The sequence below is a fragment of the Ictidomys tridecemlineatus genome, chromosome 1, assembly GCF_052094955.1.
Source record: "Ictidomys tridecemlineatus isolate mIctTri1 chromosome 1, mIctTri1.hap1, whole genome shotgun sequence".
Lineage (NCBI taxonomy): Eukaryota > Metazoa > Chordata > Mammalia > Rodentia > Sciuridae > Ictidomys > Ictidomys tridecemlineatus.
In genome coordinates this window covers 118497204-118521494 of record NC_135477.1, presented here as the reverse complement: position 1 = coordinate 118521494, position 24291 = coordinate 118497204, and the positions used below count along the sequence as shown (strand labels likewise).

The 24291-nt window shown below is 34.7% G+C and overlaps 1 protein-coding gene across 11 annotated transcripts in view; it reads left to right on the top strand.

The window, feature by feature from the left end:
• Fam13b (family with sequence similarity 13 member B) overlaps positions 1-24291 on the top strand; it is a 105948-nt gene that overhangs the window by 32002 nt on the left and 49655 nt on the right. For 6 of the 11 annotated variants that reach the window (XM_078045636.1, XM_021727697.2, XM_021727696.3 and 3 more), the window contains 7 exons: positions 6671-6837; positions 8134-8325; positions 8759-8971; positions 12445-12622; positions 12916-13057; positions 17857-17952; positions 21312-21472. In XM_078045636.1, coding sequence (XP_077901762.1) covers positions 8169-8325; positions 8759-8971; positions 12445-12622; positions 12916-13057; positions 17857-17952; positions 21312-21472 — 947 coding nt within the window. In that variant the 5' untranslated portion in view covers positions 6671-6837; positions 8134-8168. The remainder of the gene's footprint in view (positions 1-6670; positions 6838-8133; positions 8326-8758; positions 8972-12444; positions 12623-12915; positions 13058-17856; positions 17953-21311; positions 21473-24291) is intronic. The other 5 variants (XM_078045706.1, XM_078045688.1, XM_013359571.3 and 2 more) reach the window with 1 other exon arrangement.

The following is a 24291-nucleotide window of genomic DNA, read 5'->3' as shown; positions in this document are numbered from 1 at the left end:
GAGGAAAAAAAGAAGATTTGCAGATAGATCCAGGGACAATTTCTAGCATTTTTACAAATTCTGAAGTTTAGATGTGTGATTTTTTTGTTGTTGTTGTTTACAATACTTTTATTTTTATTTTTAGTATACATAAAAGGGGAATAGTAATAGTGCCTGCTTCACAACATTGTTCTAGTTACAAGAAATAACTTGTTAGGTGCTTGTAGAGATTCTCTAAGTAATAATTGCTTTACCATAGTTTTTGTTTTTGTGATCTTGGGGATTGAACCCAGGGATTAGAGCATGCTAGTTAAGTGCTCTGCCACTGAGCTGCATCCCCAGTTGTCTTCCTTCCTTGATTTATCTCTGGTTATTGCTGGAAGTAGATTTTGCACCATTTTTTTGATATTTTATTTAATTTTTAAAAATTTGAAATGTCTCTGCTTGTAAATCTTTTTTAAAAATATTTTTTATTAGATGGATGCAATACCTTTATTTTATTATGTTTATGTGTTGCTAAGATCGAACCCAATGCCTCACATGTGCAAGTGCTTTACCACTGAGCTACACCACCAGCCCTCTGCTTGTAAATCTTATTTTTGGTGTAGCCAATATTTATTTCCTTCTCATTTATGTCTTTATTCAGTATATATTTTGAAAACTAAATTATGTGCCAGGCATTGTTCAATGTACAGATTGGAAAGCCTCAATCAAGGCCTCTGGGGATACAAAGATGAAATGACAGGGTCCCTGCCTTCAAGGATATTTTATGAGAGACGTGTTTTTAAATTCCATGGTATGATTGCTGAAAAAGTAAGAGTATATGTTAGCAATACAGGAGAGAACTTTCTGCCTCAGGAAATCAGGGATTTGCCTGACAAGAGAATTTGAAGTTTTGACTGGAAGATCTGAAGAAGTTTGGTGAGCAAGACTGGGATGATCATGGTATTATGTTTAAGGCCTCCAGGCACAGAAAAATGGTATGTTCAAAGTCTGGGAAGTATGAAATGTGAGCCTATTAACTTCAAGTATTTAAATATTGCTAGAAAGAAGAGGGAGCTAGAGAAATGGCAAGAAAGGAGATTTTACTGGTAATTGAAGCACTTGTAGGTCATGCAATGCAATTTAGAGTTTATCTTGTATGCTGTAGTTTCTTAAAACTTTGTATGCATCACAATCACCTTCAAAAACTTGTTAAATATACAGAGGCACAGGCCAGGCTTTCATGGATGCTACATTTTGATTGAGGCCTTCCAGTCTGTACATTTTCATCCCCAGATGGTTCTGATAAACACTGAATTTGGACGTCAATATTCGAGGTCACTGGTTTGGAAAGTGCTTTTGAGGTACTGGGGACTGGGGTTGTGGCTCAGCGGTAGAGTGCTCACCTATGCATGAGGCACTGGGTTTGATCTTCAGCACCTCATAAAGTCAAATGAAGACATTGTGCCCCCCTACAACTAAAAATAAATAAATAAATAAGACATTGTGTCTACCTATAACTAAAAATAAATAAACGAACAAATAATGATGCTTCTATTTACTTTTTTTTTTAAAGAGAGAGTGAGAGAGGGAGAGAGGGAGAGAGATACTTTTAATATTTTATTTTTTAGACATCTTTGATTGTATGTGGTGCTGAGGATCGAACCCGGGCTGCACGCATGCCGGGCGAGCATGCTACCTCTTGAGCCACATTCCCAGCCCCTCTATTTACTTTTAATAAATGTTAATAATGTTTAAATAATTAATAATTTTTAAGTGTTTAATGTTTTTAAAATGTTAATTTTTATGTGTGCTTATTACGTATGTAATACATGTTAGTGTATTGTTTGTTTTACTTTAAAAACAATTTTTTTTTTGTACTAGGAATTGAAACCAAGGTTGGTTTACCACTGAGCTCCACATCTTTTTACTTTTTATTTTGAGATAGGGTCTTGCTAAGTTGTTGAGGCTGGTTTTGATCTTGCAATCCTCTTGCCTCAGCCTCCTGAGTCTCTGAGTTTACAGATGTGTGCCACCATGAGCCTGGCTCACACTTTATTTTAGAAATATACTTAGATACATGGAGACATGCTCATAATTTTAAAAAAATTTGATATTAAGAAATTTATTATTAACACAAATTCTGTCAATAACAAAATAGAAATAATACACCTGAAACCAAAATAAATAAAATTAAAACTTTACTGGGACTAAGAATGTTTACCAATAAATTGCACTACTAAACTTGTTAATTTTCCTTATACCAGGAAATCCCCTGATGAAACAGACGTGGTGTATGCACAGAACTAAACCTTAAAGGAGGCTTGATATAGTTAAAATGAATAGCACCAACTTAACATACATTTTAGGATCCTAGTATAAGAATTTGATTTATATAGAACTAACAAAACAGATGTGGACTTCTCTTGGAATTTTGTAGTATTAGAAGCAGAAAATGAGTGTGAGGCCTATAATATAATAATTGGTAAAACTAGATGGGATGGTTATATGCCAAAATTAGCATAAAAACTTTTGAGAATTTAACATTTCTATACTTCTGTCTTTTGAAATTATTATATTGAGCCGGGCATGTGGTGAATGCTGAAATTCCTTCTGCTTGGGAGACTGAGGCAGGAGGATCCTGAGTTCAGAGCCAGCCTCAATTAACAGTGAGGTGCTAATAAGCACCTCAGTGAGACTCTGTCTCTAAATAAAAATACAAAATAGGTCTGGGGATGTGGCTCAGCGGTTGATTACCTCTGAGTTCAATTCCCAGCACCAAAAAAAAAAAAAAAAAAAAAAAAAAAGAGCATGTATTCCCGTTGATAATAAAGACATAAGAAAGAAAATCATAAATTTTGGAGGTTTTTTTTTTTTTTTTTTGTACTGAGGATTGAACATAGGGCCTTCTAACCACTGAGCCACATCTTCAGCCCTTTTTATAATTTTTTTTTTTTTAATTTCAAAACAAGATCTTGCTAATAAGTTGTTTAGGGCCTTACTAAGTTGCAGAGGCTGGCTTTGAACTTGCAATCTTCCTGCCTTAGGCTCCCAAGCCACTAGGATTACAAGTATGCACATTACATCTGGTAAATTTTGGAGTTTTTAATACCTTTATATGAATTTCTGTTTTTGGTAGTTAGCATAAAGTCTGAAAATACATGATATTTAATAAATGTTTTTGTTAGTGATCAAGATACAATGCAATTTGTAGCTTTAGAATTTGTACAGAAATTAAGTTGAAGAGACTATTAGTGAAACACTAGCAGATATATTTTTTGAAAGAATCAATAATTATGTTTTCTTTCTTTTTAAATTAGATCTTTATGGCTATACATAGTAGTTGGGTTCATCCCGACAAACTCAGGCATGCATGGACATTGATTTCAGTCCATGATCTCCCTTTTCCCTCCCATCCTCTCCACTCTATCCTCATAATTTTCTTCCTGATTTGGAGTCCAGAGCTTTACAGTGGGAAAAAATTGGGGAATATTGAGCAGAAGAATGTAGATTAGATTTCAGTGTTAATGACATCAGTTAGGAGACGTGAGAGGATTTAGGCACTGAGGATTTTATCCACTTTTGTGACTGTTTTGATTTAAATTGCCTTAAATTATGACTAGAGGTTATAAAATAATTAACTGTGGCCATGAAACCCTTGAAAATGTCTCAAAACTTAGCCACATAATCTAGCAATAGATTATCTCCAGGTGAAACTAATTTTTGACTGCTTTGAAAAAGAATGGGATAATGAACTGTCTACATGAAATGCTTTACATTTAGTGGTATAACTAACACCATGATTTGGCAACTGTTGTCCTACAAAATATGCTTGATTCCATTGTTCATTATAATTTTGTGGAATCCCCATGGAGGATTATTCCTGTAAGTAATATGTTAAAATGCATACAGGTAAACAGATTCTTAGGATAAGTATATCCAATATTTCCTCATTGTTGAAATAAATAGTTTACATTTTTTGTTTTGTTGTTTAAAGCAGAGAAATCTCCAGTTTTTTGAATACTAGAGCCCTCTATTACTTTCCAGTTCTGAGTTCTGTGTTAGTATGTGATAAATTACTTAACAAAGTCAGTGTGAATTTAATAAATAAATTACTTAACAGTATGATTAAATAATAGATTCAAATGACTGTTTTCTAATCTAAGTAGCATCTAAGAACTTCAGACAGATAAGTGTATGTGTGGGTTGGGAAGGTAGGTAGCTCGGTGGTAGAGCGCTTGCTTCCCTAGCATTTCTTAGATCCCCAGCACTGCCAAAAAAAAAAAAAAAGTGTACATGCAGTTGACATTTGCTTAGCCTTTGTATAAAATATCTCAAGACAACTTAGGCTTTTATTAATTTCTCAGGCCAGGAGAAACTGGCTGTTCTCTGTCTTTTGAGAATTTAATAATGTGATTTAGATGTTGCATTAGTTTTCAGGGCTTTCTTGACAAATCACTACAACTAGATGCCTCTAAAATGACTGATTTTTAACATATGATTTAACATATTGGTTACATTTGTAATACCATCCTTGTTCAGTTTGAATGAAAGAGGTATTTGTTCCTTATCTACAATGATTTTCTTTTTTTTAATTTTAGAGCTACGCTAGTGAAAAGCTGAATGAATAGAGCAGGGATAAATTTTAGTTTTTCATAGTTTTGATTAAATTATGTAGAGTTAGACATAGTAATGTTCTACAAACTTAAATCTCTATTCTCAATATTTATGATTTTTATTGAGACCCACCTCCTAGTTTTTCTATCTTTGTGTACCAGTGAGTAGCCATTTTAGTAATATATACAACTTCTTATTTAAAAAAATTTTTTTTTAGTTATTGTTGGACCTTTGTTTTATTCATTTATTTATATGCAGTGCTGAGAATCTAACCCAGTGCCTCGCACATGCTAGGCAAGTGCTCTACCACTGAATCACACACAACCCCAGCCCTACAACTTATTTTGTTTGACAGAATATTTTTAAAAATTATATATATATATATATATTTATTTACATATTTATATATGTGTGTGTGTGTGTGTTTGTGTATATATATATATATATATATATATATTTTTTTTTTTTTTTTTTTGCTGAGCATTGAACCAGGGCCTTGCCTTCACGTGGTAAGTGTGCTCTCTACCACTGAGCCTATACCCCCAGCTAACAGGATCTTCTAATGAGTCTTTATTTCATTTCTCATTGCAAAATCCTCCTTTTCTTTATGTTATATAGGTATCAACCTGACTTTTAATGTAAGTTTGTTAAATAAGTTCTTAAGGAAAACTTTTCTAAAGGATCTTTAATATAACTTAACTTTGAAGTTGTTTTTTTGATGAATAGTTACGTAGATGAACTAACTACGTGTTTTAGCAGGAATTTCAGGATGTTTTGGAAGTAATCATCTACTAAAGAGATTGGTTGGGGGAGTGTGGTTTCCTTCCCCTCAAGTTTTGGTGTTCCTCACCAAGGGATATACCGCTAATAAGACTTCGAAAACTATACTGAATGATACTACTCTTCTACTTACCTGAATCTTAGGCAGAGTGTTGCAGTGTAGTTTACAAAGCTTATTAAAAGATTTGTCTATAGAATTCACAGAGGTTGATCAGACTTTAATGTTCAATGTGTTGAACATTAAACACATTGCTAAACAAGTTTTTCCTCCTTAAGCCTATTTATGAGCATTTAGCATTATGCAAAGAAGACTGATTCTGTAGTACACACACATACACACATACATAAACATATACGTATATATATATATATATATATATATATATATATATATATATATATATATAAATTTTTGGTTTTTGGTACTGAGGATTGAACTTGACACTTTACCACTGAGCTATGGTCCCAGCCCTTTTTATTTTATTTTATTTATTTTTTAAATTTTGAGATGGGGTCTCACTAACTCGCTGAGGGCCTCGCTAAATTGCTGAGGCTGTCTTTGAATCTGCAATTCTCCTACCTCAGGCTCCTGAGTTGCTGGGATTATAGGTGCATGCCTAGCTCTCTACTACATGCATGTATTATCTTAGTTTAATTTAATAGCCATGAAGGTATTTTATTTTATACAAGGAAACCTAGGCATAAAGACATGGAAGTTGTTTGTGGTGTGCTATGTCTATAAAATGGTGGGTTTGGTAGTCAAATATCATAACAGAATTTTTCTGGTCCTCCCTTCCTCTTTCTGATTCATTCTTTCATTTGTGCACGCTATTGAACCTAGGGTCTTGATGCATACTAGACAAAGCAGTCTTTCACTGAGCCCTTTGTTCTTCCTGCTATTTTCCCATATGTACTCTTGGGTCACCAAATCAGAAAGCTCAGATAGCCACTATTGTGTTGATTCTTCAATCTTCTGGAAATAGTACTGAGTAGATGAGGAATTAAGGAATGGGTTAGGGTGTTTGTGTATAAATGAAGCGTCCATTGAAAAAAATGGATCAGTTGGTGCAATCTCTGTCAAAGATTCTCTCTTGCAATTCCTTTATTTATTCATCTTTTTCAGAAAGATACTTATCCAGTTTAGCTATCATAATTTGAAACCTTTGCAGAATTTTGCCTTTTAAGTAGATTACACATTTTTTTCAGGCCTTTCAGAATTAGTACCCTCCTAAATGGTAGACTTTACTGCTTATTGTAGTCTCTCTTTACAGCTAAAAATGTGGGAAATTGAAATAATTGTTTTTCTTTCTAGATTAACTGCTGAAGTACTGATCGAGTTCTGCGTTTCTTCAATGAGGAACTACAGGCTGATCTTCTGCCATAATCTTAAACAACCATAAATGACAAAAGAATGCTTGCTCAGTGAGGGTAGCTGGTGCAGAAGCAATTTTTTAAACTTAGGTGTTTAAGTACTCAAAGGTAAGTTTTAAAATGGTACCATCTCATGCTCTATAAATCCACAGAGATTTTAGAAGTTTGCCCTCTATAGCTGCCATTTTTTAAATAGTATCAGTTTTTCTTGTAGCTGCTATAAGGAGTGTTGAAGAATGGATGCTGCTTGTCCAAAACTATGTAAATTTATGTCTTTTTCTTGTTCCTAAATTAATTTCTACTGTTACTATGAATTGGCTGGGTTGTTTCCTAATCATGTTGTAATCTTCTCTTGATGTAGGAGTATACAGTTGATCCAGTGGGCCTTATATTGGTGAACTTTAGAATCTTGAGCAGATACATATTTGTTATCTATAGTGTCTTTTTTTATTATAAAAAGGTCTTTCTTTTAAAATTCTCCTTTCCTACATAAAATAATAAATGTTTATTGAATGAATCTTCATGGACTACTACTTTGTTTGGTACCAGGGCACTGGAGCTCTCTGAGCTCTGTTTTGTATTTTATTTAGAGGCAGGGTCTCACTGAGTTGCTTAGCGCCTTGCTGTTGCTGAGACTAGCTTTGAACTTGTGATCCTCTTGCCTCAGCCTCCCGAGCCGCTGGGATTACAGCTGTGCACCATTGTGCCCAGCTTGACTACTATTTTTTTAATGCCACAAATGATTGAAGCCAGTCACCTGAGGCATTGGTGAGGCTTCCTCCTATTGCTTCGTTACTGATCCTAGTTCCTAGAAAGTTAAGGCAAATAAGTATTTCTTCTGAATGAGACTGATTCTGGAATTTTTTTTTTTAAATGTGTTATAGCTGCTTTGTCTTGTTGAAATAAGAGCCAGTTAATCTTGTTCTTATTAGCCCATCATTTCTAAAAAGTGATTCTCACCTGTTTTGGTGTTTACAAATTGAGGGCTGAGATGAGCTTCATATAGCAGATTCCAGAGGTGGATTAGGTTTGACTTTTTACCTATTTCATTAATAAGGTTGGTTAGTAAAGGTCTTTTAGAGCAAGATTTGTCCCTTAATTTGTCTTTGGAACATTAATGCTTGTTGCTGAATTTTGGATGATCAGTTTTGCCATTTGTTATTAAATGTGCAAACACTAAAAGCATTCAGAACTAACTTCGGAGTAGAGAAAATGCTTTCATAATTGTATTGAGTTAAATTTATTTGTAGAATTTATCATTGGTCGGTAACTGGAATATATTTAAATAGTCGAAAACACATTCAGGTGTAAAGCATTTTTCTTTAATGTATACAGTCATATTGCCACCTGTTAATCATTATAGTCTTTTTTTCCTTTTTTTTTCCCTTGTCTTTCATTTGGCAGAAAAGACAGCTTTGATTTCTGGCTGCAAAAAAGATATGAGGAAGAGCTCCTCCCCTTCCTTGAGTAACTGCAACTCCGTTCTTGCTAACAAAATATTTGGAATTCCACTTGATGAGCTGCAGCAGGGAGGACATCCAGACAATGAGGTTCCGTTCATAGTCCGCCACGTTGTGGACTATATTGAGGAACATGGTATACATTTTCTTACTTTGAGGGCTAGCTTTTATTTTAATAAACACAACTTATCCCTCTTTGATCTTGGCTTAAAAATATTTTTTTGGTATGAAAAGTGCAAAACTGGATAAACAATAGAAATTCTTTTTAAGGTTTTAATATATGTTTCTTACTTAAATTCATATACCTAGAAATGATAGTTGCTCAGCCTGGAACATTTTTTAGTGGGGGTGATAGAAATATTTTTAATGAATATAAGGGGTGGGATGAAATAGAATATCCCTCAGAGATAGTGTGTTTCTAGATTGATTTGACAGTTTTAATGAAAATCTGGGGAGCCAAGAAAGGGTTTCCAAAAGTATTAAGTATTTCAGATTGATTGTAGAATGAATATATATGGTCAAGTAGTTGAAGTTGCAGCATATTTAATTTTTGCTTTGAACTAATGTAGGCGGTCTGGAGCAACAAGGACTTTTTCAAGTCAATGGAAATGCTGAGACAGTGGAGTGGCTTCGGCAGAGATACGACAGTGGAGAAGAGGTGGATTTGGTTAAGGAAGCAGATGTTCCCTCAGCTATTAGTCTTCTTAGGTTTTTCCTTCAAGAACTTCCTGAACCTGTTATTCCTGGCAGTTTGCATATTCACCTTATGCAACTTTCTCAAGGTAAAATAATTCTTGTTAATCAGTTATTAATTTCAGAATCCTGGCCTTTTTAGAAGTTTTTTTTTTTTTTTTTTTGCGGGGGAGGGAGGTTTGCTGAGGATTGAACCAAGGAGTGCCTTACTTCTGAGCTACATCCCAGCCCTTTTTGAGACAGGGTCTTGCCAGTTTGCTTAAAGGCCTTGCTAAATTATTGAGACTAGCCTCAAAGAACTTGTGATCCTCCTGCCTTAGCCTCCCAAGTTGCTAGGAATACATATATAGTATTTCAGAGGTTAATTTCTTGTTTTCTCATTTGCTCTTTTGGGCTCCATGGTCTAGACAAGGAGATGGCAACTTTTTGGATCCCTAGTATTTTTTACTATTTTATGATTTTGTTAAACCAAAGTTAGAGGCAAAAGAGAAGGAGGAAAAGGATGGTATTACCTGTTTAATCTTTTGGGAAGGTGATATATCTCTCCATTTATCATAGGTAAATATTGTTATTGTGTATTCATTCAGCTAACTCAGCTATTCATTGAATACTTTTTTTTAAAAAAATTTTTTTTTTTTAGTTGTTGATAGACCTTTATTTATTTGTATGCGGTGCTGAGAATTGAACTCAGTGCCTCACACATGCCAGGCAAGTGCGCTACCACTGAGCCACAGCCCCAGCCCCACATTGAATACTTTCTCTATGCTAGACACTATTCTAGATGCTGGGAATGCATCACTAAACAAAACTTGTTAAAAATCTCTGCCCTCAATGGAGCTAAAATTTTAAAGGGGAGGTAGAGGAAAAATAGATGATAAATAAAATTATGTGATTATGATACAAGATGATAAATGGCTATACAACTGGAGAAGATGTTAGGTAGAATTTGTGTTGGTATAATCATTATATAATATTAATTGCTTATATTTCTTCTGGCTTATAATTTTCTTGTTTTTTTATTTTAATAAACACAACTTATCCCTCTTTGATTATTTTCTTAAATAACCCTTTTCTGCTAAATGCTTAGGTTGTTAAATTTAATTTTCTACCACTTATATGTACAGGGATTTAAAACACATTAATCCAGGGACAGTTCTATTCAATTACAAGATCAAAGTACTGGCCAATTTGAATGGACACTTGGTAATATTACAAAGCATAAAGTTGTTATTGATTTCATTTTTAACGCCCCCCATAGACCTTTATTTTATTTATGTGGTGCTGAGGATCCAACCCAGTGCTTCACACATGCTAGGTAAGCACTTTACTACTGAGCTACAACCCAGCCCACATTTTAAATTTTAAGTAAAGTTCACATGACTATCATCTTTCCCTGATAAACTTTTTAGATTTGCAGAGATAGACAGTATCATGACTGTGGCCTTTTATATGTATATGTGTGTGTGTATGTATATGTGTGTGTGTGTGTGTGTGTGTGTGTGTGTGTGTGTGTGTATATATATGTTGTTGATGGACCTGTATTTAACTTATTATATGCGGTGCTGAGAGTTGGAGCCAGTGTAATTTTGCAGAGATGGACGTTTTCATGACCATCACTTTTTTTTTTTGTAGTTGGTGATAGACCTGTATTTAATTTATTTATATGTGGTGCTGAGAATTGAGCCCAGTGCCTCACATATGCTAGGCAAGCACTCTACCACTGAGCTACAACCCCAGTCTGTGACCATAGCCTTTTACCAAGTTTTTCTGTGCTGGGCAATGATATTGACCAAATTATGTTGTTATGTTGTGTGTATGTACAAATGTGTAACAACAAATTCCATCATTACACACAACTAGAATGCACTCATAAAATATGTGTGTGTGGGGAGTTTTTCTGTGAGTTAATTTTCAGGACCTGCAGAAATATACAAGATGAAATATATTGGATTGATATTTGCTACTGGAGAAATTCTTTATTTTGAGAGCATCTTTGAGAAATTACCCGTTCTTAATGGGACTTGAGATAAATCCCTGGGGTTTAGTAGCCTGTTTTATGTTAGTGAAAACTTATTGACATGATAAACACAAGGACTTGCTTCGGTGATAAAATTTACTTTTTCTGGGGGTTGGGGGGTGGTACCAGGGATTGAACTCAGGGGCACTAACCACTGAGCCCCATCCCCAGCCTTATTTTATTTTATTTAGAGACAGGGTCTCACTGAGTTGCTTAGTACCTTGCTTTTTTTGAGGCTGGCTTTGAACTCTCTCTTGATCCTCCTGCCTCAGCCTCCTGAGCTGCTGGGATTACAGGTGTGTGCCACTGCACCCTTCTCACTTTATTTTTTATTTTATTTATTCTTTTGCGATATTGGTGATGGAACCAGGAGTGTTCTACCCCTTAACTACATCCCCAGTCCCTTTTTATTATATATATATATATATATATATATATATATATATTTTTTTTTTTTTTTTTAAATATTTATTTTTCTTTAGTTCTTGGCGGACACAACATCTTTGTTTGTATGTGGTGCTGAGGATCAAACCCGGGCCGCACGCATGCCAGGCAAGCGCGCTACTGCTTGAGCCACATCCCCAGCCCCCCTTTTTATTATATTTTGAGACTGAGTCTTGCTAAGTTGTGGAAGGTGGCTTCCATCTTGCTATTCTTCTACTTCAACCTTCTGAATTTCTGGAAATACAGGCCTGTGCCACCGTGCCTTATTAAGTTCCCTTGTTAAGAAAGAAACTGGCATACAGGGGCACAGTGGCTTATGCTTATATCCCAGCAACTCAAGAGACTGGGAGACTGAGGCAGGAGGATTGCAAGTTCAAGGCCAGCCTGGGCAACTTAGCCAAGTTCGTATCCCAAGATAAAAAGGGCTGAGGAGCCCCATTTCAGTAGTAGAGTACTTGTATAACTTGTGTGACACTCTGGGCTCAATGCCACCCTAACCCAGCATCTATTTAGGGGAGAAAATTAGATGAGACAACAGAAGAGCTTTTAATTGAGTTCTATTGATAATATTGAAGTTAATTGTTCTTTTAGAATGTCAGGGGAAGAAGAAAGACACATTGTCTTTTTGTGTTCATTCCTTGTTTTCTTTTTCATTCAAGTGGAAAAATATCACTGATACTATTTGTTGAATTGCATCTCTACTTTCCTCATTATTAGTTTGCATTAACTGGCATGGCTAGTGTTTTTTGACTTCTTATATTTGGTACTAGTTTGGAAAAACAGGTATAGTCATGCAAGAGACAGTATGATGAGCACTTTTTAAAAATTAGAAAATTAAGGCCAATGAGTAATAGGTGAGGAAAACATCCCCTAGCCATTGAAAGCTTGAGTTCCTTTCTCCACCTCCTCCTTTCCAATACTTCTCCTACTTAATAAGTGAAATGCAAAGCCCTAAGGCATTTGGCCTCTAGTAGAGGAAGTGAAGTGGTTTTTGAGTTATTATAGTAAAAAGGTGATGTGGGTGGAGTAATGTGATTCTGGCAAAGTATCTGAGCTTTACTTTTTACTTCATTAAGAAAATCTGTCATTATGTTTTTATAGATTATAATAATGAAGATGAATTTGGAAGAAAGTTGAGATTCCTCTTGCAACAGCTTCCACCTGTTAATTACAGTTTGTTAAAGTTTCTGTGTAGATTTTTAGCCAATGTAGCATCACATCATGAAGAAATTTGGTCTGCAAATTCTTTGGCTGCTGTCTTTGGTCCAGATGTCTTCCAGTAAGTTCTTTCACAAATTTTTGTTTAGTTTTTAAAAATGGGTTTGTGGAAGAGAAGCATTATATTTTCTCTCAAAGATCATAGGATACTTGAGGAACCATTATCTTTTATAGTAGATCTGATTAATCCTTGCATCATTTCTATAAACAGTACAAATTAGGTAGGTTTTACAGATGGGAAAACTGAGGCACAGAATAATGCCGTAAGTTGCTCAGGTTTATAAGGTGACTCATTGGTTCTTTTCTAACTTTATGATTAATTTAATAACTCTCAATGTGGACTTTTCTTCTCAGCATTTACACAGATGTGGAAGATATGAAAGAGCAAGAAATTGTGAGCAGGATAATGGCGGGACTTCTGGAAAATTACTATGAATTTTTTGAAAATGAAGAGGAAGATTTTTCATCAAATGATTTGAGCTCAATTACAGAACAGGTGAGAAAATTTTAAAATTCTATTTGAAAATGAGAATTTTTGTTTTTAAGAATATGCTCTTTATGAGTTGACATAAGCTTACACAGAATTTAAGTACTGAACTGGAGTTGGTTCTCTTGATTAAAAAATAGTCAGTAGGTTTTTTTTTCTTTTTGATTGCCTCTGAACAACTTTCTGTCCTCCATTTGGGCAATAGGGAAAAGTCATTTATTTTCAATTTTAGTTTTTGCAGTGCTAGGGATTGAACCCAAGGCCTCAGGCATGCAGGCAAGATCTCTATCAGTGAACTGCATCCCAACCCTTTACAGACTCTCAGAAATTTGAAATTTTTCTGGATTAAAATAACAGGTCAAGATAGTGTTGTAATCGTTCTCATTAATGGAAAGCATCTGGAAATTCATAGGTTAAATTACAGATAATTTTTTAATTCTGTTGACTCTAGAATATCAAAATCCATTTCCAAATGGTGTGGTACTGCATGCCTATAATCCCAGCGATATGGGAGGCTGAGGCAGATGGATCACAAGTTTGAGGCCAACTTTAGCAATTTAGTAAGACCCTGTCTCACCTTTTTATTTTTGAATAAAAAGCTGGACGTGAGCCTGGGTTGTGGTTCAGCAGTAGAGCACTCTTCCTGGTATGTATGAGGCACTGGGTTCAATCCTCAGCACCACATAAAAATAAATAAAATAAAGGTGTTGTGTCCAACTACAACTAAAAAATATTTAAAAAAATAAAAAAAGCTGGACATGGTGGAGCACTCCTGTAAGCCCAGTGGCTCACAGGGCTGAGGCAGGAGGATTGCAGGTTCAAAGCCAGCCTCAGCAACTTAGCAAGGCCCTAAGCAATTTGGCAGGACCTGGTCTCAAAATTAAAAAGAAAAAGAATGGGCTGGGGATGTGGCTCAGTGATAAAGGACCTCTGGGTTCAATCCCTACTAACCCCCTCCCCTGAAAATAAAAGGGAGAAAATATATTTCTAAAGCTATTTTTTGTTCTTTGTTGTTATTCCCATGCTCTGATGACTAGGTTGAGACTGTTCAAGGATCCTGTTTGCTTTTTTCCTTTCTGAAATGGGAGCATTGAAGCTGAGTATTTGCACTTAGGTGGTTTGCCACCAAACTTCTGTTAAGTAAAAACTATGAAGTTATTTATATTTGGGGTGGGGTTGATACTTTATTCTTTTATGGATAATAATGTACCTGGTTTAAAAAAAAAAGTAAAATATACTTTTCCCTGCTCTACTACTGATTTCTGATGTTTTCCCAGAGTATTTTAATGTAAATACAGGTACATATCTTTTCAGTTTAAAAAATTTTTTAAAAAATTTTTTTAGTTGTCAATGAGATCTTAATTTTATTTATTTATATGTGGTTCTGAGAATTGAACCAAGTGCCTCTCATGTGCTAGGCAAGTGCATTACCACTGAGCCACAACCTAGCCCTGTCTCAGGTTTTTTTTTTTTTTAAGTTGTCAATGGACCTTTAGTAATTTATTTACATGTGGTGCTGAGAATAAAGCCCAATGCCTCATGTGCTAGGCAAGTGTTCTACCATTGAGCCACAACCCCCAGCCCCCTCTCAAATAGAAAAGTAGCATAGCACTACACTGATCTGTACCTTGTTTTATATCAAGTATATAGTATGTCTTGTAGATTTTTCTTATCAGTATATAGAGAGCGTGTTCTTTTATTTTTACCTCTGTGTAATTTCTATTGTATAGATAGAATTTTAGCATTTGATTTTATAGTTCTATTTTCACTTGAAAAGGTTTTCTCAGATCAGTTCTGGTTTATGTCTATTTCTAGTATAATATTTAGTAACTCCAGCTGTCACTGTCACATGTGTCCAGGTTTTAATGATAAATTGTATGACTATACTATTTGTTTAAATGAATGAATTACATTTTATTTATTTATTTTTGCAGTACTGGGGAATGAACCAGGAGCATTCTGTCTCTGAATAATATCCTTAGCTCTTTTTTAGTAATTTTGAGACAGAGTCTAAGTTGTCCATGGTGGCCTCAAACTTAAAATCCTCCTGCTTTAGTCTGTCCAGTAACTGAAAATATAGATGTGCATCATCACTCTTAGGTACACTCTATTAGGTGATGGACATTTGGGTTGGTTCCTTTTCTTTGGCTGCAATAATAAAGTAGCAGCTCTTGAAAGGTAGTTTATTATACAGATTGTCTTTTTTTTTTTTTTTTAAGTGGGAGGTAGTGCTTGGGATAGAACCTAAGGCCTTGTACATGCCTGCAAAGCACTCTGCCTCTGAGGTCTATGTCCAGCCCCATCATACAGATTTTCATTAGTTCTGATAGTTCTTGTATATGATTGTGTGAATTAGAAGTTTTATTTCTGAGTACTTATAGCTTTTTTGTGTGTGTGGTATGTAGGGTACTGGGGATTGAACTCAGGGGCATTCGCCCACTGAGCCACATCCCAGGCCCTACTTTGTTTTTTATTTAGAGACAGGGTCTTACTGAGTTGCTTAGCATCTTACTTTTGTTGAGGCTGGCTTCGAACTCGCTATCTTTCTTCCTCAGCCTCCTGAGCCACTGGGATTTACTTACAGCTTTTGTTTAAAAGATTTTCTATTCTTTTGTAAACTTTGACTTTTTAACATTTGGGGTTCATACCTTCCTTAACTTTTAAGGTGAGCATTTTAATCTTTCGTTTTCCTTCCCTTTCTCTCTTTTCCCCTTATTCTCTTCTGAATTCCTTCCTTTTTTTTTTTTTTCCTTTTTCTGTTTGTGCCTTTCCATCTCCATCTTTCAAGTCTCAGTTACTTTAAAGAAATAGTAACAGACGCCAAATAGCAGTCTGTAAGCTGAGGATGAAATCTCTGTGTGTGTATGTATACACGTGTATTTATGTGTGAAATAAATGGGTAGAATTTATGACCTGAATCAGTGATATTTAGACTTTTCTTTTTTTTTGGTAGTGATTATTAAACCTAGGGCACTTTACCACTGAACTACAACCCCAGCCCTTTTTTTTATGTTTTTTTGTGAGACAGGGTCTTGATAAGTTGCTGAGGTTGGTCTTGGACTTTTGATCCTCATTCTTCAGCCTCCCAAGTCACTAGGATTACAGGCATGTGCCACAGTTCCTGGAAGTATCTGAGGATTGAACCTAGGGCCTTTTTTGTGCTAGGCAAGCACTTTGCTACTGAGGTATTATTTCCAACCACTTGATACTTTTTTTTTTTTTTTTGTTACTGGGTATCAAACACTGGGCTACATCCCCATCCCTTTTAAAAAATTTTTATTTTGCGACACAGCCTCATTAAATTGCCCAGGCTGGTCTTGATCCTCCTGCCTCAATTCCCAAGTAACTGGGATTATAGGCATGTACCATTGTGCTGGATTCCTTGATTTTTTTTTTTTTTGAAAGTTTCCAGTTATCATATATAGTTCCTGACTTAAAAATTAAAGAACTAATGTTTCTCTTCTAAATTATTCTTGCTTAGGACTGGGGATGTAGCTCACTTGCCTAGTACTTGCCTGGGTTTAATTCCTAGTACCACCAAAAAAACCCTAAAAGATTAGAACTACTATCCAAATTATTCTTGCTTAAAAGAAAATGACAAGAAGATGACAAGTAGATAGATGTGCTTTAAACCTTAATATATTTCTATGCCTGTAAGTAATCTCATCTGTTGAGAAAATTTGCATGTCACCTTTCTGTTCTTAAATTATGTCTTAAGTCAGCATTTTTTTAGTAAATTAATGGCTGTTCAAAGTGAAATAATATACATATTTGTGTCACTAATTTTCTACATTTCTAAGATGATTTGACTTGTGAGAAATTGGTGATGCCAATTTGACCCAATGTCTTGACTCCTAAAATCTACAAGATATGCCTTACGTTTTATATTGTGGTATAATTATCATGTGGTTTCCTGATGTTGCTGAAATATATCTGTGGCTTATTTGTATTGCATTAGTGATTTTGTATTTTTCAAGCAGTAGTAAAATTGACTTAACATGTATTGTTTTATGTTAGAGTGAATTCTGCAGATTTAGCCATGGATATAAAAGAACATTTTTAGCTTTTTGAGTAGAATGTGCCCAAGTAAATGGGATTGTGCCAGGGGGTCCTAAGTGATCGTGATATGTGTGTGTGTGTGATATAATATATATATATATGTGTGTGTGTGTGTGTGTGTATATATATATAATTTATTTATTTAATCTAATCTTTGACATGTTGCTAATTACCAGAATTCATTTTCTTAACTATTTTTATTAATTTCTGAGTTAAAATGGGTTGCAAGTAACAAAAGTAGAGATTGTAAAGTTTGGTCTTTTTAAAACAGATTTGATAAAGTAGATTTGTGTAGCAGAATGACCCGATAATGTAATTCTCTGAAAGTAGATGAGTGAAATAAAATATCCTCATACTTAGCATAATTTGCTTGTGTGTTTTGAGTTGGTCTAACTTAAATATTCCTAATGTCTTATTCACATATTTAAAGATGTAGGGAAACATGGCCCATCTGGCAGTGCTTTGCTTTTTCTCCTGATTTTGTATTTGAAGGAAGCAAAAATTTATGTAGCACTTCTTTTGGCATTTCATTCCACTAATACAAGTATTTGGCTGTTAAAATCCTGGCAGGGTGGTAGATATTTTTATTAAATACATGAGAGAGATGGTTGGAGATGATTAATAGGTAGTGTTAAAAAAATGACACAGAGTCTAGGTGGACTTTATATGGAATCCTTAAATGAATACAAATCCAGTATAGTGATTTGAAGATGGAGGTGATAATAATGTTTCTTTGTACATTTGAGAAGGCAGGTAGCAGCGTTCTCCACAAACTGGAGTCTGGAGAGCAGGCATTTCACGAGGCCCTAGAGAAGGGAATTACAGCAGTCAAAGAAAGAAGAGATGTAAGTATGGATGAGGGTTTTCCATAAGTGAAGTTGAGGCTGCTGCATACAGAGGGCAAATTCAAAGTAACTTAACAGAATAGGGTGTTGGTAAGAAGGTCAAGTTGACCAGGCAAAGATCAAGAAAAACTTTGAGGATTCAAAGTTTGAGGATTCTAGTGCTTATTCTTTTTTAAAAATATTTTTTTAGTTATAGATGGGCACAATATCTTTATTTTTGTGTCGTGCTGAGGATTGAACCCAGTCCTTACACATGTGAGGCAAGTGTTCTACCACTGAGCTACAGCCCCAGTCCTAATGCTTAGTCCTGTTCGAAATAATAAGTTGAATTCTTACAGAAGAAATTACATTAGAAGGCCTGGGAGTTGGATTTGGGGAGAAGGAAAAAACGCTAGATGTTGTTCACGTTGTATCTTAGTATACTATTGGTAAAAATACTGGAGAATGTCAATTTATGTAAAACTTATTGAATATAATGTAATCAGTATAGTGGAGTAGTCTTTGAAGTTCCTAAGAGCTATTGGCTATAGGAACAAAATGATTTTAAAAAGTCTGATGTAACATATTACAATAGTAGTATCTATATAAAAAATGTGTGGACTGAATAAGTATTTATTCTCAGTTTAAAAAGCCATCTTTATTTTTTTTTTGATACTCTGCAGTTGTATTCAAACTTATTATTCAGCTGCAGTCATTCCCATTTTATAGTTGTGAAAACAGTATTTTCCCCTTCAGTATTTTTCTTGCTTAGGTTACCAGGTTAATGTGTCTTAAGTACATTCTCTTGACTTTCACTAATTAATTAAATACATAGATGAGAAAGAAGGATAACTTTAATTCTTTAAAAAATTTTTTTAAAATATTTATTTTTTAGTTGTAGGTGGACACACAATCTTTATTTCATTTTTATGTGGTGCTGATGATCGAACCTGGTACCTCATGTGTGCTAGGTAAGCATGCAACCACTGAGCCACAACCCCAGCCCAAATTCTTTAAAAATTGATCTGTCATTTTGAATTTTCATCTTTGTGTATAAATTATTTTTTTCTTTTTCTCTCGATGATACCAGGGATTGAACATAGGCAACATGCTAGGCAAATGTTCTACCACTGAGCTATATCCCCAGCTTCCTTTGTGTATAAATCTTAACTTCTTGGTTAATAACCACTTAGGCCAGTGATTATCAGTTTTTCCCATCACAGTTTTGCATGACATGTGATAGATGAGGGGTGACATTTACAAGCATAACAAACTTAGCAATCTGTTGCATATACTTTATTTATGAAGTAAATAGTTTACAAAATGAGGTCATAGATTGTTAGAAGGGTCACTAAAAATTAATTACTGACTAATGACTTTGATACACCAATGGTTTAGAGCTTTTGCTTATGGTTTAGATGGTCATTCTCTTCCTGCTGAAGTGTTTATGTGTATTGTTAATCCTTTCAATCCAGTACTGTGAGGTAAGTAGTATAATATCTATATTCACACATTCCTTTTAGCCACTATAACTTCTCCAAGTCTTAGGTATGAAATGGAAATATTATACTACAGTTTTTTCTGCCTCTGAGGCCTTTTTAACTATCATGTTATACTTTAGATAGTTAATGTGTTTTTGATTAGGAATATCAGCATAATTAACTCTTTGGTTGCAGTTTTACTTTCTGACAGTATTCTACCAACTGTATTTGTATGTCCACCAAGTAAAATACCACTAATATATGTAGTAACTAAATTTATTCTAGATATGTCCATTGTGTTTGGCTAGAATGGACTGGAAGTGTACTTAAAAAAAAAAATATTGGTCCTGGGGATTGAATGTAGGGCCTTGCACATGGTCTACCTCTGAGCTATACCCATAACCTCCAAAAGTATACTTTCTTGCTTATGTTTTTAATGACAAGTATTTGCTTATAAACTCTAAATAAAATACAAAATAGGGCTGGGGATGTGGCTCAGTAGTTGAGTGACCACAAATTCAATCCCAGTTACCCCCTCCCCAAATGGATATTATGACCATGTATAGGTAATTTCTTCTTTGGGATAACTTCAAAATATTTCTCATTCAAAAATATTTAACTGATTTTCCTTCTTGAGTATTTTAGTGTCTTTTTATTAGAATGATTTCCTAATAGAGCCAGTTTGATGATGGAAAACATTTTATAACTTGTGCTTAATGGTCAAAATCCAAGTTCTTCCTTGTTACAGTTTCAATTTATTTATGAAAAATTTAATCTGACTCATTTAGAAGTTTGCTGACAATTTCTAAAGCATAGCTTATACCTTAATGCAAAATTTTTGTGCCTTTCTATTTTCACATTTACTGTGTATCAAAATGATTTATTATACCTGGAAACCTGATAAAATAGAAGTCTTTTGTAACTAATTTTTTAAAAAAATATTTTTAGTTGTCATTAATCTTTTTTTTTTTTTAAAGAGAGAGTGAGAGAGGAGAGAGAGAATTTTTTTTTTTTAATATTTATTTTTTTAGTTCTCGGCGGACACAACATTTTTGTTGGTATGTGGTGCTGAGGATTGAACCTGGGCCGCACGCATTCCAGAAGAGCGCGCTACCGCTTGAGCCACATCCCCAGCCCCCTGTCATTAATCTTTATTTTGTTTATTTATCTCTATGTGGTGCTGAGAATCAAACCTAGTGCCTCACATGTGCTAGGCAAGCGCTCTGCCACTGAGCCACAACCCAGCCCTCTTTTTGTAACTATTATATTTACAAAACCAGTTAGAAAATGAAGCTTTCTTAATGTTAACTACAATGTGCAGGATTTTAATTAGTTTGCAGTCTGATTTATGTTTCTAGTGATGTAGTTATTCAGTTATTACTTTCTGCTTCAAAATATTATATTTTTCTGGTTTATAATTTTATTTGTTTTGTGGGATCGAACCTTGGGCCTCTTGCATGCTAGGCAGGCACTCTTCCTTGAGTCACTGTACCTCTCCCTACCACTGCCAGCCTTTATTTTGAGACAGGGTCTAGAAACATTGTCCAGGCTGGCATGGAACTGGGGTCCCCCTGCCTCAGCTTTCTGAGTAGCTAGGATTGCACCTTGTTCCTACAATTTTTTTTTATTAGTTATATATATGAGAGTACAATGACCTTGACATATCATACATTTGAATCACATGGAATACAATATCTCATTTTTCTGAGTATTCAGGTTGCAGAATCACATTGGTCATGCATTCACATACCTACAATTTTTTTATATAAAAAAGTTGGTGGTCACTCCATAAGAGAGATTGGTTTTAAGAAATGAAGAAATTTTAAAAGTTTGTGTTTATAATTTTCTTGAAGTGTTATGTCTCAGATATGTCATATGAGTTTATTTTTATTCATATAGGTTAATGAACTTTCTGAGGAAGAAGAGGAAGATGAAAAGCTGGAACATATAGAAGAACTTCCAGAAGAGGGTACAGAAAAATCAAATGACGTGCCAGAGGTGGTACAATTAAGAATAACTGAAAACATCCTGGAATCAAGTAATGTTACAGCATCAACAAGGTAAATATTTCAATTGATTGGACTTTACCTTTTGAGCATTTCTTTCTACACGTAGACTCCAACATGATATACAAATTATATCTACATGTAAAAGATTGACATTTTTGAATGAGAAACAAGAAGAAGAAAATTTAAGGCAGCACCCTTACTAAGGAGTTTTCAGTTATTAAAGTTATACCTTCCTTCAAAAATCAAACCTCTTTGGCCGAGGGTGTAGCTCAGTGGTAGAGCATTTGCCTAACATGTTTGAGGCCCTGTGTTCAATCCCTGGCAAAGTAAGAATTAAATAATCAGTCTTACATTTTTTTCATAAAATGTTTTTTATATTACCTTGTTTAAATATATAAAATTATAATTTTATATTAGCTTGGTGATATTTTGATAATTCTATAGGTAGAATTGCTAGAGAAGCATATAGTAATTGAATTTACTTGTATTTCCAGCTTGTAGGCTCCAACTAGGTTGAAGTCTGATTTTATTAAAATAGAGCTTTCTAATCCTTTTCATGATAAAATGAAAGTATTTACATGACAGGCTGAATAAGTTTGGAAAATGGGGTAGGCACCATCCCATCAGATATCCAGGACCATTTTGTGCACTGTTTCGGAAACTTCAGAAAATTTAAGAACTTCTGAAACATAGTTTTGGATTTGCTAAATTCTCTGCTAGTTTTCTATATGGCTCCATGGTTTACTGATCCCTTTTAATTTAAAGGGCAAATCTATCTCTTTAGTCTGTTAGATTTTTTTTTATGTTTATTTTGATTCAATGCTGGTTAAAAAGCAGAGGAAATGATAATTTTGAGTCTGGAAAAAAAATGTCATTTAAAAATAACTGGTAATGCCAAGCACAGTGGCTCATGCCTGTAATCGCAGCTACTTAGGAGGACAAGACAGGAGAATTGCAAGTTTAAGGCTAGCCTGGGCATATTAGAGGGATCCTATCTTAAAATAAAATAAAGGGCTGGGAATGTAGCTCAGTGGTGGAGTCCTTGTCTAGCATGCTTGAGGCTCTGAGGTCAGTCCTCAGTACTGTAAAACAAATAAACAAAAAAACGCTGTTAGTAAGAATTTGGAAAATGAAATCGGCTAGAAGAACCAGTCTGCTAACAAAAGTGACTGGAAATTTGATTAGGATGGTCTCTTTTATTATTATTATTATTATTATTAATTTTAACATAATACCTTTAATTAATTAATTATGTGTTGTTGAGGATTGTACCCAGTGCCTCCCATGTGCTAGGCGAGTGCTCTTTTACTGAGCTACAACCTGGCCCCTCTTATATTATAATTATATATTGAGGTAGTTATTCAGTATATGTGTATATATTAACTTAATGGTCTTTTTATTTTTTTGACATTTTGAGTTAGCTAGCTTGTCAATATTGTACTGCTACAAAATAAACCTTTGTTCGTTGGCCCTTTTCTCGTTTTAAATTGTTTGAGTGGATTCTTTGGCCTCAAGGAGTGTACCTTTATGGGTTTTGGTATTTCCAAACCACTTCAGAAAGACTTGATCCAATTTAAATTGCCCTTAGCAATACATATTCAGACAAATACAAATACATATGTTCTACCCCTGCACCAACCATCGTGCTGGAGATTGAACCCAGGTGTGCTCTGCCTTTTTATTTTTTGAGACAGGTTTTTCCTAAGTTGTGGAGGCTGGCCTTGAATACCTAGCCAGGCTACCAGTACTTTCTTGAGGAAATGACAACAGTAGATTTAAATGAGTGTTTTAAATTTGGTTAAGTTAGAGCTATGTTCTCCAATAAGGTATGTACTTAAACTAATAACAAATGTATGTACTTAAATTAATTAGAATTAAACACAATTTAAATTAAAAAAAATTTTTTTTGGTACCAGTGATTGAACCCAGGAGTGATTTACCACTGAGCTAACTCCCCAGCCCTTTTTTCTATTTTATTTATTTTATATATCTACAACTACAAATATATATATTTATTTATCTATCTACAACTACAAATATATATATATTTGTAGTTGTAGATAGACAGAATGCCTTTATTTTGTTTATTTTATTATTATTTTTTGTAGTTGTGTATGGACAGAATACCTTTATTTTATTTGTTTATATTTTTGTGATGCTGAGGATCGAACTCAGTGCCTCACACATGCTTGGCAAGTGCTTTGCCACTGAACTGCAGCCCCAGGCCTTATTTGTTTATTTTTAGTTTGGGTATTGAGGATTAGACCCAGGGATGCTAACACGGAGTCCCATCCCTAGCCCTTTTTTTATTCTGAGACAGAATCTCACTAAGTTGCTGAGGTTGGTCTTGAATTTTGAATCCTGGTGCCTCAGCCTCCCAAGTTGCTGAGATTAGGTATACATCACCACACCTGGCACCCTTTTTGTTTTGAGATGGGACCTTGCTTAGTTGCTGAGGCTGGCTTCAAATTTGGCAATCCTCCTGTCTCAGCCTCTTGAATTACCGGGATTACAGGCATGTGTCACTGTGTCTGGTAAAATATTTTTAATGACGTGATTGTGACCCCTCCCCCAACTTGTTACATGTGTATTAATAATCTTCAGTATCTGGCTTAATGGATTCTCATAATTTGTTCTGCATTTAATCTGTTGCTATTATGATCTGAATGTTGGTGACTTCTCAAAATTCTTTTTTATAATATTTATTTTTTAGTTGTAGTTGGACACAATACTTTTATTTTACTTGTTTATTTTTATGTGGTGCTGAGGTTTGAACCCATGGCCTTGCTCGTCTTAAGCGAGTGCTCTACCACTGAGCTACAACTTCAGCCTGACTTCTCAAAATTTTTTTGTTGAGATCCTCATTGTCA